This window comes from Charadrius vociferus, unplaced genomic scaffold (genome assembly GCF_000708025.1).
Source record: "Charadrius vociferus isolate BGI_N301 unplaced genomic scaffold, ASM70802v2 scaffold455, whole genome shotgun sequence".
In the NCBI taxonomy this organism is placed as follows: Eukaryota; Metazoa; Chordata; class Aves; order Charadriiformes; family Charadriidae; genus Charadrius; species Charadrius vociferus.
The window spans coordinates 1,312,477-1,331,192 of NW_009648550.1; the positions used below are offsets into that span (position 1 = coordinate 1,312,477).

At 39.0% G+C, this 18,716-nt stretch overlaps 1 protein-coding gene across 1 annotated transcript in view; it reads right to left on the minus strand.

Moving 5' to 3' along the window:
* LOC104287308 (zinc finger CCCH domain-containing protein 6-like) overlaps positions 1–18,657 on the minus strand; it is a 29,206-nt gene extending 10,549 nt beyond the window's left edge. The window contains 5 exon segments of the mRNA XM_009885993.1: positions 1,575–1,696; positions 3,621–3,876; positions 4,918–5,043; positions 6,391–6,571; positions 18,511–18,657. Of these exon segments, the coding sequence (XP_009884295.1) occupies positions 1,575–1,696; positions 3,621–3,876; positions 4,918–5,043; positions 6,391–6,571; positions 18,511–18,602 (777 nt within the window). The 5' untranslated portion in view covers positions 18,603–18,657.
* Between the last annotated feature and the right edge of the window lie 59 nt (positions 18,658–18,716).

Genomic DNA, 18,716 nt, shown 5'->3' on the forward strand with positions numbered 1-18,716 from the left:
TTTCCCATTTTCACAAAAATAAGCAGTGATCTGACTGCTGAGTAAGAACTTCTGAAACAGAATGGATGTGTGTCTCCGCAGTCATCACCACCGTTTTGTGAGCACACACGAGCATAAGCACATCAAGTGCCCAGTCTCATTTTGCTCGGCAGATTAAGCAATGTCACAAAACATTAACACTGATTAGCGGATTTTGTTGACATTGAGAAGCAGAAATCTTTGAGCTAGAAATGCCACTCCTGGATCAGTCAAGATCCATTCTCTACTCTGAACACATTAAATCCAGAGAAATCTCAGCTGCTTCAGGCAAAGCAGCTTTGAATGTAATGATTGATCCTTTTTAAGGTTAGAGCAAATATCACATAAACACGATACTCCAAGTCTCTCTGGAAGCATTGCAAATCAGCGACCATCCCACACCACAAAGCACTTGAAACAATCGCCCAAGGAAGACTGAAATGCTTCCACCGTGTCCCTGAGAATCCCAGGGATATCGCTGTACAGCTCGGGAGTCTCAGTGGTTACCCCACCACACCACACAGCTCAGCATCTGCCTCACAGAATTCGTTATTTCGCTGTAGCCAGAAGCCCAGCTTTTTGGTTTCTGCCTCCCAGCCCTGCTGGGACCTGCCTGCAACTGCCTCCTCGCCTCCACCCTTCCCCACGGCTTGGGAGACAGCTCTGGAGGACAGGGCATAGCTCTACAGCAACAGGAAGGAGGAGTGCTATAAACAAGGCATCATCCCAACAGATCAAACGGCTGCCCTTTTCCCTACCACATGCAGGGCAGGGAAAGGAACATCTTATTATTGGGACCACCCAGGAGCCCTAGAGAGTTAGGCCAGCTGGAGAACACGGGGAAAAATTAACATGGCTGAATTACACATCACTGCATTAGCGAGAAGCCAGCCGGGTGCACTCTTGAGTGCAGGAGGGAGGAGAACCACAGACATTTCAGTTGCAGGATACAGACCTAAGTATGATTTGGTTTCAATAATGGTTTTTAGCCATGGATGGATTTGATCCATTAATCACCAATTTTGTAGTGTTTTTCATTTAAATGAAGATTGGAGCGAGAAATTTACAAATACCGTGGCAATACCAAACGCTGTGTTTTCTCTAATTCCTGTGCAAAGAACTACTAAATTAAAACCAAGGTAATGTATATTTCCATTTCCACAGTCACAGCTATGGAAAGAGAATTCTTCAGAATTCAGACAAAAACTGGCAAAAGCTGGGGAGGCATCCATTTTCTTAGCTGAAAAATCTGAGGTGAACCGGTAGTAGCAAACCAACTTATTTCAGATAGTTAACACTGAAGTTCAAAACCATTCAAAACCAAAGGTCATAAACCACTTTCTGCTAGTTTTTCATATTTCCAAGAAAAACAAGAAAATGATGTACTAGCTTAAGTTATCAATTATATTTTGTACATCAAGTGTTGGAAAATTCTAGTAATTTTCTAGATAGGAGAAAAAAGTTTAAAGATATGTATTTTAAATACTCTTCTGTTAAGCAATGCACCCAGTCATTTGGAACAACTACATTAGGAATTCAGCTTTAATTCCACGTACCTCATGAAAGCCATCAGATCCTTTATTGCCCCCTCTTCCCCTACCACGATCTTTACGCTTCAATTTTTTTTGCATTCCACGCCCTCGACCAACATTGTAATTATTACCTCTTTGAGAAATACCTGAAAAACAGCAACAACCTCTTTAAATGACCTCAGAAGGTAAAGAAAAAAATATTAGTGACATCGATTACAGACAAATCTAGCCAATTAAATATCTACCATTTTCCAGTCTGAATTCCTAAATACCATCTTGAAACACGAGCTGGCAAGTACAACTACGCCAGCCAATTGTAATTCTGTGCAACTGCCTGCTCTTCCAAAAGCTCTTCAAATCAATAGTAGACTGACAAACTGAATATAAAATTAATCTTGTTCAAAGCAGCTTCTCACACTTTGAAGTGCAGGCATGTTATTTCTAACCAGCCCAAATACTTGAAATACTTTGTGCCATTTGGTCACTTTCTGAACACAGAACTAACCAGTACAACCGGCACCCAGGTGTGTGTGCATGTTTCACTGTCACAACATGCAAGAAACCTGAGATCATAACCTAAGAAATACGACAGAACAGCTTTAATTTAAAAATGTTTAATGGTAACTGTTTGGAAGCCTCAAGACTAATTATCCAGCCAGCAGCATGCTGGGAGTCATGGTCTCAACTAAAACCATTGAGACAGAGTATCTGCTTTCTCATCAATTTAAAACCAAAGAAAACCACTTAAAGTTCTGCAGACATCACACCCGCTTCAGGTGGCAGCTACCCTGTGACAGGAAGGCTGATTCCAGCGAAAATTGACTTGACTTCATCTCAGATGACTTGCAGACAAGAGATTTTGAAGCAGTATTACCAAGCAGCACGTGAAAAGCCATTTTTGTCTCAGCTAAAAAGATTCTGCCAACCTTTTGCCAATTTATTTTATTGTGAACCAAAACAGGATACAATAAATCTTCACTGTAGTAAATGAAAGACAGTTTACTACCTTTGTATAACACACATTGTCTTCCAGAGAACTAGTAAGGTATTCATATTGTCATACAAAACCCTGCTCAAATTTTGCCTGGGAGACAAACTTTTAGCAATGATTAAAGGGAGAAAACTCTGCAAACTGAACCAACAGTTTCTGAAATGACAACCTGATCTCATAGAAAAAGGGATGAGAAGAAGTTAAGCATTTCTAGACGGTAGCTCAGCCTGTCTGTCAATGGTATACACCACCTCCATTGCCTAACCTTCCACACCCCACGTCAATATGCAGGGACACAAGACGACTGGGGAGTCAGAAGTCCCTTCCTAATACAGAGGCCAGAGATGTAAGCTGGCTCAATGAACTGCACTACAATGACAAGGAAACGATCAGACACCAAATGAAAGGTGCAAACAAGAATGCTTGCATAACTTGGCTTATATAAGTAATGCATGAAATAAGGGCAGCAGGACTCTTTCAGGAATACACTGCTTAGGAGGAATACTTTCTCACCAGCATTTATATCAGCCCAGCTTTGAATGCAAGAGAAGTTGTGAAAGGAAAAATAAAAATAAAAGGATACTAGCATACTTGTGGGGCATACTAATAGAAGTATTCAGGCACCTATCAAAATTTCCTGGTACTTAGTTTATTGGGGGGGGGAGGTGTTGAATTAGATTTTGGAATTAACGTATTTACATTCCTTCCCCTGAACACGTCCCATTTCAGATTTCATAAACTACCACCGGAAAGTCACTTTACGGCCCTATGATTTCTTACTCAAGCAGTTACACAACAAAAACCTTGGCATTTTAATAGGGTTTTATTTCTTTATTTACTACGTACACGTTACCCAACATTTGATCTTTTTCTTCAATATATGCATCAGCGCGACCATATGATATTATTCCTTTACGGTGAAGAGCATTATCGCTTACTGATGGGAGATTGCAAGCTCATAGGAAAGCCACCACTGGCAGCTTTCTTCATTCAGCTCTCAATACAAACATCCTGAAACGATGCATGATACAACTGCTGCCATCATCCCTTTCTACAGTTAAAGATGAAAATCATCTTACCTTTCTGGATCCCTTTCATCCCCTGTTTTTTCACTGGTTCTTTTGGGAATGGAGGTCCTAAATCAGAACTGGAGGTCTCTTTAGCTTGCCTGTATTGTTTAAGCTGATCAGCAAAATCTTCATCCTTTTCTTCCTCATTATAATTACCGAAGTTTTCATCACTGTAATGACTATAGTCGTCATACTCCTTACTTTTTATATTTTTTTTATGTTGCATTTTCTGTGAACTCATGTAATTTCCTGATACGTGTCCATGCTGTATGAAAGAGATTGCATTGTTTAGAAGCAAATCAGTATTTCAAAAAACACCCCTCCAAATTCCTCTACAAAATCAATTGGTTTTACACTTTTATTGTCATGCTGTCTACCGGACTTGCACAAACAAGCATCAATAATATACAGTGAAAATCAGTTATTCAGTAAACATTACTACTTTTGATTATGAATGCATCAAAATTGGAAAAAAGATAAAAAAGTACAGCATAAGCATCTATACACCAGGAAACTTTTCAGTGAGGCTGACAAAACATTTTAACATATGTATTTCTAAGCGTTCTAAATTCTACTTAAGTGAACTAAGATTAAAATATTTTTTTTCCCTTCGTGATCTCCAATCGTGATGAGTTTGGACACAGATGATGCAATCTGCCCCGTCTCTGTCAGTCAGGATGAAATACTGCTTATGGCCACTCCTAAACGAGCACTGTCCCTTCTCCCATTTCTGCAGACCCCTCCCATTTCTTCAGTTTGTTAATAAATTCAGCTGGCTTAGAAGTTTCTGGAATGGTTTCAGGCTAAAAGGGAAAGTCTCCTCTCCTCTGAAGTACCAGAGTTTCATCACGCCTATCGCTGCTCTATCGCAGCTTTAGAGAATGCATTCTATTTCACTACGTGAACTCAGGAGGGCTATCGAGCTGTCCTGGCTGAGAAAAGCCAGGACAAACTGAACTATCAGAAAGCAGAATCAACTCTCAGGCATTTAAAGGTTGCTTTTCATGAGCTGCTTTCTCTTAGTACAGTCCAAGTCCAATGCAGGCAATAATAAAGATACCTTAATTGTTGCCTGCTGGAGGAAAAAATAGCATGAGGCTTGTTTCCACCACCTACGTCCATGCCACAGATAATGCTTTACATTTGGAAATCTACCCAAGAAGGTTGAGAACTAGATGTGTTTCCCGAAATCTGTGAGAATAGGCACTGTGATCAAGTCAGTCTTCAAAAACTGCATCATTTATGTCTGCATTTTTTAAACTACACCTAAATAAAGACATGAGAAATCAGTTTAAATAAACACTACCTGACTGAACGAAGAATCATAATCTCTGTATGAAGAGCTGCTACTCTTTTTATGTGGTCTCTCTGTACGTTCAATATCCGAATCATGGCTGTAGTCTGAACTGTCATCACTGGAAGGGGAGTTATGCTGAAAAAAAAGAAGAAAATAGCATGCTCAGACATTTTTATATAATTCCCTGTGTAACTGGTCCGCTATATATATACTTAAAGGAAGCATTAGCCCAATAAATGAAAATATTTTCTTAATTCTCACAAGCTTCTGCTTCTGGGGGAAGCTAAAGAAAACACACTCTTTGATGACCCACTCTTCTTAATCAGAGAAAGAGATCTGATCTGATGAGGCTTCACAATGTAAATATTGAGGGCTATGTGGTTTCTCTGGGTTATATCAGCTTCCTATGGGTCTCTCTGAGCCCTGCTTCTTTGCAACATATGCTGCTGGAAGGCTAACAAATCCAGGAGATGGCTAGAAACTTGCATATGACCATATGCAACATCATTAGCATCCTGTCATTTTCTGCTCAGAGAAAACACAGCATTACTGCATTACAAGTGTTTTATATAAATTGTTTTGCAGAAAATTTAGAGGGGAAACCATACAAGAACAGTGTATTTCTGTGATTCTTAGAGAATCACCATCAGGTTTAATTTTCTAGGTTAAAATTTTGTGCATCTCTTGCATTTATTGAAGTTGATTAAAATATATATTAGAAACATCTTAATTAACTTTACTGAAGAATTCACTTAACTAGCCTGAAATCTTTTCTTTCCATAACTATGATAATTAGCACCAAAAGCAATATTGTAAATTTACATTTTGCTTCTCATCCTAAAAAAGTCTCACTCTCTATGGTCCCGCTGTCATTACCATTCTCAGTGGCCCATGCTTAACTTAAAAAGCTGTTTAAGATTTAAACAGTTTTAAAAGTGGTTTAACACTTCGGCCTTTCATGTCAGAACTACCACAACCATTGACAATAGCAAAGAGTAACATGCTCATAAATGTCAATATTTTGTAAACTGCTATTAAATGAAATATTGAAATAAATACACATCCAATGAAGACATATATCACAAATAACACAGCTATACCCACAGTCTGATTTTGTATTTCTTTTAAATATAAACAGAAGAAACCCAAGTTTATGAAAATGCATTTAGGCAAAGCTAACAAGTTTCCAAACTACCATTTGAAATGTGCTACGGCTGGATCACTTAATGATTTATTGTCTCTTACCCCACATAAACGGTCACTGAAATGCATGAACATGCACTTCCATGTGTTGAAAGTCTATTTAGACAAATTCTTTAATATTGAAATGCATTGGTAAGACAGGAGTCTCAAAAATTCCACTCCAAAGACTGCCTAAATAGCAGTAAAATCATTTTAGATTTCTTCTCTAATTCCCTGGATCCTTGGCTAAACCTGGAATTAAAATAAGCACCTCCAATATTTTGGTTTGTATTTCCTAACCTTATGCTTATCCCGTCTTCTCCTTTTTGATTTTTTCTTTTCTTTTTCTTTTTTGCGTTTCTTCCGTGATTTTCTATGTCCTTTTTCATTTTTCTGTTTATCATCACCTTTTGAACCATGTTCTTTCACATCTTCATATGCTGCATCATCTATTTCACCATCTTCTAGCTCTCCATCTTCTCTGTAGGAGGAAAACAATCAGTACAATAAATTTACATGCTATTATCCATCTCACCTGTCCAACAGTACAATTAAAAAAAAAAACCACACCCAGCATTTCTTTCCAGCAGTTATGTTTTTATATGTCTGCATACATTTTTTAATAGACGTAACACCCCAAGAACTACTAGGATTTCAGAATTTTTTTTAAAGCTAAACAAAAATGGAATGCGAGCCATTAAATGGCCTTGAATTGTACCACAAAATTTTAAGTTTTAAAACTATGTATTTTTTTTAGTTCTCAGAACAAAGATCTTCTCTTCTTACATAGTTTTCTCCAACCTAGATTAAAAAAAAAAAAAACAAGCCTGCTTCAAAATATACAGCACTCCATTGCCCTTAAACACATTTCAAACTGAAGAGATAGTTTAATAATTTCTAGAAATAAAGTACTTCTAGTACAATGCTATCACATGCCTTTATGTTGCTATGTTTGCAGAACTGATGTGGTCAAAATTAGAGACAATTAAAGGTCCCTGAAAACCATATAGTTAAAGACTAGAAATAATGAAAACAAGCAGTTGGGTACTGCAGGAAAAACAATGCATAGAAAACCAAACATGTTTCCTTGAACACAACCAGGTCCTGGAACTAAAGATGGGTGTGTAGTATCTACGGTGTAATGGCCAAAGTCATGAGCAATTTGAAAAAGGAGAATTAATTTAGTGGTTAAGTGGATTCTTCAAAAGAAATTAGTAGTAGTAGTTGACAAGAAAGTGTAGTTAACATTTGAATTTCATTTGCTAGAACCTAAAAACAGACAAATCAAACATCTGATGATACCATTTTTCTAAGCTACTCAGGGTAGGTTTTTTCTTTTTAAAATTCGTAACATTGACATTTGTAGAGCATTGTTTCATACATCAATAAATACTGTAAATGGAACAATATGCATGTGAACGTAAACTTCTGCATACAAACGTGACTCTCAGAAGTCTTCAAACTGGAGTAACGCCAAAGGATGATTAAAAAAAAACTAACACAAAATGTAACATTTTAAGTGCTTGTACACTAATTAACAGGAAGGCTCCTGCTTATCTTCATCATTAGGGGGAAACAAGTGGCTATGATTACATAAGGCTTTATGTGAAGTTTTATCTCCTGACCCAAACAATAACAACCCTGAAAATATTTTGCCATGAAACATTTCAACCAAACACCAGCTAACCTATTTCTCATCCCTGTTTCAGACACACTGCTGAAGCAATCTCAACTCCCCTTCTACTATTTGGTATTTGCTGGGGTTTGTGGAAGAATTTACAGCTTTTAAACATTTATAATTGGCTCTATATAATTATTTCTACATTACCGCTGCTTCAGGAATTCAGCCTTTACAGGCATCGTGGAACCTTACAGAAACTCAGTCCTGAATTTTTACATGGAGATTGCTTAAAAATGCCATCAGTCCTCTGGTGTCTGAAACCTTCACTCTGTGAACGTACCAGATTCAGCAGATGGTGGGGGCAGCAAGTGGAGAAGACTAGAAACTGTATTTAAAAACAAAACCAAAAAAAAACCCCCAAAAAAACCCTAACCCAAGACCAAAGTAGTGCTGGGGGCAGTAGAAGGTATTAGGACAGAAGTAGTAATTAGGCTATACTAAAATGCCTCACAATTTGCCCACCTTAGTCCTGGATTCACAATGTATTAGCTAACCTGATAACCAACTCAGTCTACTTCAAGGGACTATGAATAGCAGGAAGGGGAAAGAACTCACTGGGAAGCGCAATACCTGAGACTCTACAGTAAAAAAAACCAACCCAGTGGTTAAGAAGTTACAAGCAACCCAAAATTCTGACTTTTTGTAACAGGAGTAAATGGATATGCCAGGGAGAAGGAAAGGGGAGATGACATGACTGCTGTATTGTCACCTTGTGTCCTGGAACTTCTTACAACCAAATGCTCTTAGCAACAATGCAAAAAAGAACATACACAAAAAACAAACAAAAAAAAAACCCACAACAAATGAAACATAAACCACCACCAAGATATGACTATAGATTAATAACCCACCAAAAAATGTAAGGAAAAAACCCTCCATATTCAGATTATCAACTCGCATAAAGGCTTTGGAGAAAAACTAAGGAAATCCATCAATTTCAAGGTACCACCTTTTCAGTTTTAAGTCTCAACTGCTGGTGGGATCCAGATCTACATCGACTGTGACACTCTCCTATCATCTCGTGAAGTCCACCGCAACCATGTAAAGACAAGTTATATACATCCCAGCCTCATGAAGAGGCTTTGCTGTATTACGTGATTGAGAAGGGGACTCAAAGAACATTGCTAAGCAATGCACAAGGGCAGCTAGTCTATCCAGTGATTGAAAAAAATACTCTGGAATATGGGAGAAAATAATCATCTAGACAAGTATTGAAGATAGTTTTGTTTTGCTAAGTAGCATGACTGAAAAGGAAAGTTCATAAGAAGCTTTCAAATGTCAAAATACAAAAAAATGGCATAAAAAGATTTAATCTGATTAGAAGATTCTGCTGAAGAAGGTGTCATTTAAAGACCATCATGCACATTGATGGGCAGTAAATGATAGTTCATGGCAGGTAGTGATTGAACTTTTAGGACTTGCTGACACAGACAGCTGCTGAAGCAGAGAGGAGCAGCCACAGAAACAAAACACTGGATTTCACAGAAAACCAGCCCATTAAAGGCATGGCTGTTCCCTCCAACACACCAAACACAACTGTGGGTGCCAGGAAAACAAAAGTGAACTGGGAAAGAAGGTAAGAAAAACTGTTCAACTCCTATGTCTTAAGTTTAGCTACACTGCAAATGCAATCGTCATTGGTTTTGTTTATGGCCTTAACATTTACTTGGACGCCTTTTGAAAGAGACATTAATTTTTAGTGCGAATATAAAACAACAGGAAGCTCTGAAGGCAAATTTAGCTTTTGAACAAATAGCACAAACTAATAATAACAAAGGTATGCCCACTACGAAGTGGACACTTCACCAAATGTGAAGTACAGAGGCAGCTTCAGAACCCATTTTTATGTGATTTTTACAAGATGTTCATGGAGATCTGCTCATAGGCAATTCTTACACTGCCTAGGAAGGACAACATACCACCAAGATACTCCCATACATAAGAGATAAAAGATCTTCATACTATGTACCCAAAGCATAAAGTAAATCCTGTCTTCAAACACCACAATGTCCATTATCTCCAGCATTCCCTGACAAATTCTGAAGTACATCATACAATATCCCAAGAAAACATTTGTCACATCTTTCCAAGAGACACGTGATTAATAAAGTGTGCCGAATGAAACTGAAACACAAATATTTCTGAAATACCTGCAGCTATTAGAAAAAAGAATATCTCATCTTTTGACAACACGAGCTAAACTCATGCTTTCAAGGACATCTACTCAATTAAAATATCCTCTTAAGTAAAATGCCTACTGAAAATGCTCTTTGGTAAATAAGGTATTTACCAGTTACCAGTTCCTTTGGGAACTGCTGTCATGTATTTACACTTCTGGGATGCATCCAGGACTTGAATAACTTTCTAGGTAAAACAATCAAGTAGAATCTCGGTAATACTACTCTCTGGATTGCATTTCAAAGGTAAGATTACAAAAGTCCTCTAATCCTTAAATACCTAAATTCTTTCCACAACATCCAAGAATTTTCCAAGCATTGAACGTCAAGAAGGTGTTTAAAAAAAAAAAAAAACAAAACACTGGATAAATATGATTTGAAAATATAACGGTAAAAAAGTATCATTTCTTGGAAATAATTTAATTATACTTCAAAGAAAGTTAAAAGGAAGTGATAGGGCAGAAATTGCCTTCCGTTTTATAGGCTTTTTTTTCCTCCATTTAAAATCCAGACTGGAGCTGTATGCTAGCAAGTGAGTGCAGAACCTACCACTTTTAGAAGTTCAGTTCCTAAATTTATTCCAGAGTTGGCTATAGCAAGCAGCTTTGGGAAGGGCTTTCAGCAATGCGAACCAAGACTACCTCCTTTTCCACTATGAGTAATAACAGTCAACAAACCGATGTGGTCTGGAAAAAACATAGCTAGCAGATGATTTTCTAGGAAATGGGTCCGAGTCTTAGGTTACTTTCCCATTGGCAGTATCTACAACAAACAAATCAGAACACTGATCTAACAAGAGAAAATATGAACTTCTATTTTGCAAAGTACAGCTTCTTGCTTACAGAGTATCTTAGTGTGCTTCTATTGCTGCTGGAAACACCCGAGGCACAAGCCCCAAAATCTTCTTGATCTAGAAAAGCAAGGAAGTATAATTTGGTGTCTTTTTCAAGATTCACTGCTCTTTCAACTACCCTACCCCACAAAACAATACACCACAAAAACAACCTTCACTGAAATAATGCCAACAAGCTGTGGGGGGAACAGTTTACGATGCCTACACAACGCATACCTTGGGAGTCAAAAAGACAGCCTCTGTGCTGAAGGAACAAACACTGGCACTTCTTAATTTTTGCCATGTGTTATCTTCTTGGATTCTATATTTGTATTTGCAAAGGCTGAACAAAATCTGATGCATCTTCAGATTAACAGAAGTTAATCCCTGACCTATTATAGTGCAGACCTGCAGCATAAAATTCTCGCACAGAAAACAGCAGAAGAGGTTAATTCACCTCTCACCAGAGATCTCAGCTAGCATTACCAAGCCCTTCCCATCCTAGTGCATTTAAAGTCCTTTTGGAAGAGAAACAAAAGCATCTTATTAAATACCCCGTTTAAGTTGCTTAGAGGTGTTTGGCTACCACTGCCTGACCTACTGGAACTCCTTCATAAAGAGCCCTGGATGACTTAAACGATTAAAACAAGTTGCCATATGGTACTACTATTTCCTCATAACCCATGGGACAGCAAATGCCATCTTGCAATCCAGAACACAGGAGATGCAAAATTAAGTAATATCACCTAGACTCCACAAGCTAAACAAATCCTAACGAAACAAACATCAGCACACTGGCCATGATCTTTCCTATCAGCTGCTGTACAAAGACTAGGTACACACACAAAAAAACCCCAAACTTGGTTCATCTCCAAATGCAAGAGAAAGAAGTAAAACCAGTGACGGATCACTCCTTTTTCCACAATCTCCAGATACTCAAAGCTTGATGGTTATGTGAAAACAAAACCATAGAGCGCTTCCACTGTCCCAAGCGTATTTCTAGAGCATGTCCAAAATGGGTTAGAAGGCACAGAAGCCAAATTATTTTTCAGGAAGAATCAGTCTGGTGAAATCACTGAAACAGAAGTTATGCAAACATTTGGTTAGGGAAAATAGAAATCCACACTTAAAGTAACTCACCATTACTCTAGTGTTTACAGTTTAATTTCTGACATTCAAACTCAGCTTTAACTCACCTTTCTTGGCCTTAGTCCAAGCCATTTTTAAAAATAGCATTCTTTATGTTCAAAGAAGATTTACAACTCAAGCTCCTTAAGTCCAAGATACAAAACCGAGATGCATTTTCTCAGTACACTGATGATTGTCGCTATGAAATATTTTAAGAAAACTTAAAGGGTTTTCCCTGTGGAACTGTTTTTCCAACCTTTCTAACACAAGTACTTAGCATACTTGCAGCTACAGCAGTTGCTACACAAGAATCATACTTCTGTATGTTTAAGAACTTCCATTAATGAACTCGTACAACCAAAATGTGAATCTCTGTCATGAAATATTATTTTCTGTTAAGTCCATTTTTGGTCGGTTTGATTCACAAGTGAGGAAAGGTCTCATTTAAAAATAATTACTCTTTTTTTTATGATATGATGCTTTTGACTCTATTTATTAGAATAAGCCTTGAAGACAATATCAATAGCACAGAGCTTCTGAAAGCATTACCAAGAACAGAAAAACTATATAGTAGATAAACATTAAAGGCTGCAAATATCTCCCTTTTACTTCTTGTACAGAGAGATTTGCTGTACAGAAAGGACACAGTAACAAGAATGCAAACTTTATACATGAGCAGAACTCTAACACATTAATTAATTATTTTTCAGAAGCTACTAATTTCTGGTGATAACTGAGTATTACTGTCCAAAAATAAAATAAAATCTATTTCTTCCTAGAGTGAGTGCATGGTTAAACCTTAAACTACTTGTTCTGCAATTAGTTCTAGAAGACATAGGTTATCAGAAAACATCCAGGATGTCTAAAACCTCATCTTCTCACATAGAAGCAATACGTTAAGAGCCCTTAATTCACAGGGGCTGATAAGAGCATCATACACCTGTTCTGCTGACCTTTGAATATCTGTGATAAGGACACACAATGCAGGGGAGAGAGCTTAAACTGATGGGAAACTACCTGAGCGTTTTTGACACCAGTCGAGGCTCATCCAGTGAAAAAGCCTTACATCCCCTCCTGGATATTTCTCCTCCTTAATTTCCTTTCAGCATGTTTTCCTTAGTATCCCAAACTAGTTTTCTCCCTCAGCCCCTCTATTCTAGCTCCTCAAACATCCCTGCTGCTTCAAATAACCCTCCTGTACATATTTTCCACATCCAATGCATCTAGAAAAACATGGTGCTACGCAGCACTCGTGACTGCACGGGTGTACACAGCTACCACTTCTCATCATTACATGCTTACTTTCTGTCCCGTTTGCTAACACACGATGAACCCGCAATACTCTCACAGGTAAGATTTTGTTTTTATAAAATTATGAAGAGCACAACAACTCAGACGCAACTCGATGACATGAAAATGACATGTCAAAAGTAAGACCTTAGAGGCAAAAATTCACTAACTGAATTTGTTCTAGCTCGCTGCTACACTACAGATTTTATTAAGGAAGAAGGAAAAGAAGTACAAAACTAGAAGGTGTTGTTGCAGTTAACACAAGTCAGTGTCTGACTAGAACTGGCACTGGCTTCTTTGACAATGTTATGCAGGTCACTTACAGTCCTGAAAAGTTGCCTGTTAGTTTTGATCACTCTGCAAATGTGAAGTTATTTTAATCTACAGCCAGGCAGAAAAACCACATCATGAAAAGTTACAGACCAGACCGCTTTGGGGTTTTAACCTCTGTTTAGCTTTTATCCACTGGGCTGGCTTTAACAGATACTGCGTTCCCATAAAATGGGGGAAGGAAGTGAGAACGACAGCAGTGAGGCATGCCAAAAAACAGCTTCCTGTGGCAGTACTGGAGGCCAACGAGCAACTTTTGGAAAGCCTACTTTCTCACCCTGCCACTGAACCATTTCCAGTCTCTGGGGTTTAATACTGTAGAAGAAATTACAGAAATTCACACAGGCCACCTCCTCCTCCCCAGGAGGACAAGGAGTAACAGTTATGTCAGCCAGCTGTGTTTTTGCCACTCCTGCAATGTTTGCTGGATGGCAAGCCAGCGTTGTTTGCCCAGAGGGCATATTTGGGACTGATTATCTCTTTACTTCCTAGTTTCTTAATGTCAAAGCAAGTTTTGAAATCACGCTCAAAACCAATAAATCACTACAAGGCTGCATTCAGTGATCACAAACAACTTCAACTTAACATGAACACATTCTTTGGTGATTAACTACTGCTGAAAGAAAATAATCTCTAAAAACAGATGTAAGTAAGTATTTTCAAACCAAATTATGCACATGCAGACAGAGGGTGTTAGAGCACCAGGTAGAATAGAGATGCATTTAAATGGTCAAGTTTAACTAAAGATGGATGGAAGCCTTATGGCAAGGGAGACTGGGACAGCAGTTGGGCTGGACAACAGCAGCTGTGGATTAGACATCTTCAGCCCTTCTGCTCCACAAATGCTTCCCTCATCTTGTAACGCTATGGTGCTTCACGGAGCTGCGGAGCCACACAGATCGAGACAAGACACAGGCAAAGCCTCTTGCAATATCATGTTGACTAAGCAGTAACAGAGAAAATGTACAACTAAGGTATATAATACAGATTTCAATTTGCTGTTACTCATCTTGGTTACAACCCACCACTTGCATTCTTCCCTTTACTTGCCACCGGCTGTAATTTAGCAGAGCAGTTCTCCATTACAGTGAACCAGACAGACCCATTACGAGCAGCAGAGTGTAAATCATGCTCGCCGAGGACAGGAGTGCAAAACTGGTACATGGAAAGGGAGCAGGCAATTCCTAAGACAGCTGGAAGAGGAAACTGGGAAAATAAAATAAAAACAAAGGGGTGACTGGGTGAAGTCTCTATTCACCCGGCTCGTCTGGACGTACACCAGGCACACATACCTGGCAAAGGAGAGGCTTTGGCAGAGCAGCACCACAGCTAGAAGTGGGCAGACTTGCATAATCAAACACTTCAGCTACGCTTCATAAAACTGAAATTAGTTTATCTCGAATAAGAAAGTGACTGTACCAACTTCCTCTTAAAATGTAAAAATTATATCAAAGACACAACGAAAAAGTGTAGAATGAGGATGACCATGGTTCCTGGGAAAAGGAATCTGAAATGCAACAGACAAGCCCAGCTTTGAAGTGGCATTTCCAAACACCCTCTGCAAAAATAGGGACAATTTTCTACAGCAAGTTCACAGGCCACTCAGGTGTCTGTCGGAGAGCTCTCTCTAATGTGTAATTCCCTTATTGTACTATGAGCACATAAAAAGGGGCCCGATACTTACACTTGAAATGCAACTTGTAAGACCGTGCTGGTTACAGAGGCATTACTTGCACCTTCGTGATCTGTGAGTTAGCATCTCAAATCTTCAGACCTACCATTAGGTCACTGCTATTTTTACAGCAGATAATGGTATAAGAAATCTCCAAGCCTGGAGATTAGATGACAGTAAAGCACAGAGCACCAACACAAAGTATCAGTACCAACCTAACATTTGAAATTTTAAAAATAAATGAACTTTGAGTTATTTTCTAAAGATCCTGGCAATCATAAATCTGGCACCGATTTCAAATGCAGAAGCAACTGTAGCAAAGAAGTCCTTCTCACGCCTGTTAACAGCTCACTATTAGTCAGAAAACCAAAGTCCACAGAAGCCTGCACGAGGACTGAATCCTTTTGTATTTGTGACAAGTGCTTAGTTCTTCTCTTCGGCACGTACATTCACCTACAGCATGATATATAGGTGGGAAAATGTCTACAAAATAGTTTAAGAGAAACATGAAGCACCGAGTCCTGCAGATGATGGTAACAGCAACCACAGACTATCGCAAGTAATCAGACCTTGCTGACCTATCCATTAGAGAGCTATAATTTGCGCATCCAGCCATTTATATACTGGGGCTCCTTTCTGAGACTTATGCTCCTCTTTCCACCACAGTCTCACCTTCCTGATGGCAAGGGGGAGCTGTGTTTGTGTACACTCCAAGAGGATTTTGCTTTTGTGTATTTATCTGCTGTAATTGAGTTTGCCTGCACCCTGCCTCAGACTTCTTACCCTATCAAAGATTAACTACTTAAGTAATCCTTAATAAAACCTAACCTTACAGGAAAAACTTTAAAAAGACACCTTTTATCTGTGTGTACGAAGTCTCAAATACTTCATCAAAGAGAACGTCTCCACAATGAGTTAACTGAAAGTATTTAAAGAATGAAAAACCTTCCTCACTGAATCAGGTGCCCCATCTATAAACCAAGAAAACAAAGACTTTGGATTAAAAAAATCTTCCAACTTAGAATATTCAAAGTTTGGACAGACAAGGTATTTTACTATTTTCTACTGCTCAAAAACACTAACCAACTTCTTTATAATTCTACAGATCAGTTCAAAACCAAACTAACGAAACATTAACAGAAATGCTATTAATTTATGCTGCACAGATTGATCTGATCTGTTAAATGATTTCAGCAGCTTCCTATTATGGGCTGTACCTACAGTAAACTAGTCCTACTGAGCTACCAATGCTGTAAAAAATTGATTGCAAGATAAAACATATTAAAACTAGACATTTTAATTTTAAAATACCAAACTAGTATTACAGTGAGACTCCAATTGAAGGTAACTCAGAATACAAGTATATCAGGTACTTGCATCTTCTCTATATAACTTAAAACTGTTTTTTCAACTGACTACAGCAGAGACTGGACAAAACCAATTCAGTACTAAAAAATATTTGGAGTTAAAGCTGTGCTGTCCCTCCCCTTGGTGGGTCAACCATGTTTTCTGTGGACAGAAAGACCCTTCACTTTAGGCCTTCCCAGTCACCAGCTGGTAGGGAAATTTTTATAAAAGTTAAAATATTACATTTTGACAGGATTACATTTGCAGACCTAATATAATACAAAGACTTATATCTGGGGCTTCTTGTTTTTTTTTTGAACAATGCTCTCGGTGTATTAAGAATATACTTTACTGTAAATGTCTCCAATCAGAGGGGAGCAGAAGTTTTATAAAAGTCTTGCTTACAAAAAGTATTAACAGGTAAATGTGTTTACTGTTAGAGTCTTCTGAAAGTAAAACATTATAAAGCAATGCTTATAAATTAACCTGTATTAAAAGTACATTAGACTATCAGTTAGTACTTATTTATTCTATTTCGTAATTTCCCAGTGTAACAACAGGCATACTGGTGAGAGCAGCTGGTTAGAGGAACTCTACTTGTCAACATTGCATGAGTAACTCCAAGTTAGAAAAACTATGCTTCCAGCAGAACAGTGGGTAACTTGGGCTTGTCCTCAAGGAGGACTTTAAAACACGAAGTATTTTCAATCCCTGAAACAGTAAAAAGTCACAGACTTACTAACTCCAGCAACTCTAAAACACTTTGCCTGCTACTGCTGCACAGTTTTAGTAGGTAGTTATGCCCTATCTTCAGCAATCCCAGTGGATTACTAGTTTGCTTTTTACACAGAACTCTGTTTGGAACATACAGCATGACACAACTTACACTGTTTCACAATTAAAAGCTGGAAGGTGAAAACAAGAATCAGCAGCTCTGGGGTCTGCCCTGAACCTGTCACTAAATCACTGTACGATTTTTGGACCAGTCAGCTTGTGCGGCCCTCCGCTTCCCAATTTGTAACACAGAAGTAGTGAGTCTTTCTCCAGTGAGGGAACGGTTACATTCACTCACGAGCCCTTTTTCCCCCAGTGTTTTTCAGTCATCCGAAGCAAGTACCAAGCACGGTTGTGGAGCTGTGTGGGGAGGACAGACTGAAGCCCAGCTGCCGAAAACCAGCATTTTGTGTCACAAACGCTCTGAGTAGATGGAGACTGAAGGACTGATGGCTATCAGCCTGGCATAGTATTTTTGGAACTAGTTAGGAAGGCCAGGACTGCCTGGAGAAAGGATTTGAATTTCCAGCAGCTGCAGGAGAGAAAGGGAGGGAGGAACAGAGGTCCTTTCACCAGGAACAGGACTCTGGTTTTCTGCGCATGGGGATTGAGAGGTGGCAAAGATAACGTCAGTCAGACCTTAATCTGCATAAAAAAAGATCCAGTTAAATGTGTAAGGTGTAATCTGGCAAGAAAATGACGTTAAATATGGATCTATTGAGAGATTCTTGTATAAACAAAAACAACAACAAAAAAACCCCAAAACTCAAAGCACCCTTTCCTACCTGACTAGCAGCGCCAGGGCAAGGGAGAAAAAGAACAATGGTGACATTCAACAGACACCCGCTGGAAAGTGCAATTTATGGAAAGAAATGGAAAACAGTCCCCCTTCCCAGCCAGAATAAATAAATGAAGATGTAAAAGGCATGCATTCCAAAAAATAAAACCCTACTAATAATGCACTTCTAATTCAGTGACACCCCCCCCTCCCCTTCTTGCATTCCCCCACCACCACCCCAGTCCTCACCCCGGTCTTCCAGCCTGAAGGTGACCTGCCCCCACAAAAACATCGTTAACCCCCTAGGCACATTAACACACAGCATCATCATCATCAGCATTATCAGCATCAGCATCACCCCACTAGTATCACCATTATGAGAAGCGGAGAGAGAGAAGAATGTTACTCGACCTTTCGTCCCCTGCATGTTGCCTGTCAGAGTCGGGCATGTTTGGGTCAAGAACTGGGTTTGGGGGTTTGGAGAACAGGCTTTCAAAGGCCATTGTGCTGGCTGTGGTGTGGTGAGGAGGAGGGAGGTGGAGGAAGGCAGGACACTGCTGCTGCCCTTGGTGCGGAGGGAGGAGGAGGAGGTGGCGGCGGCGGCGGCGCGCACAGCC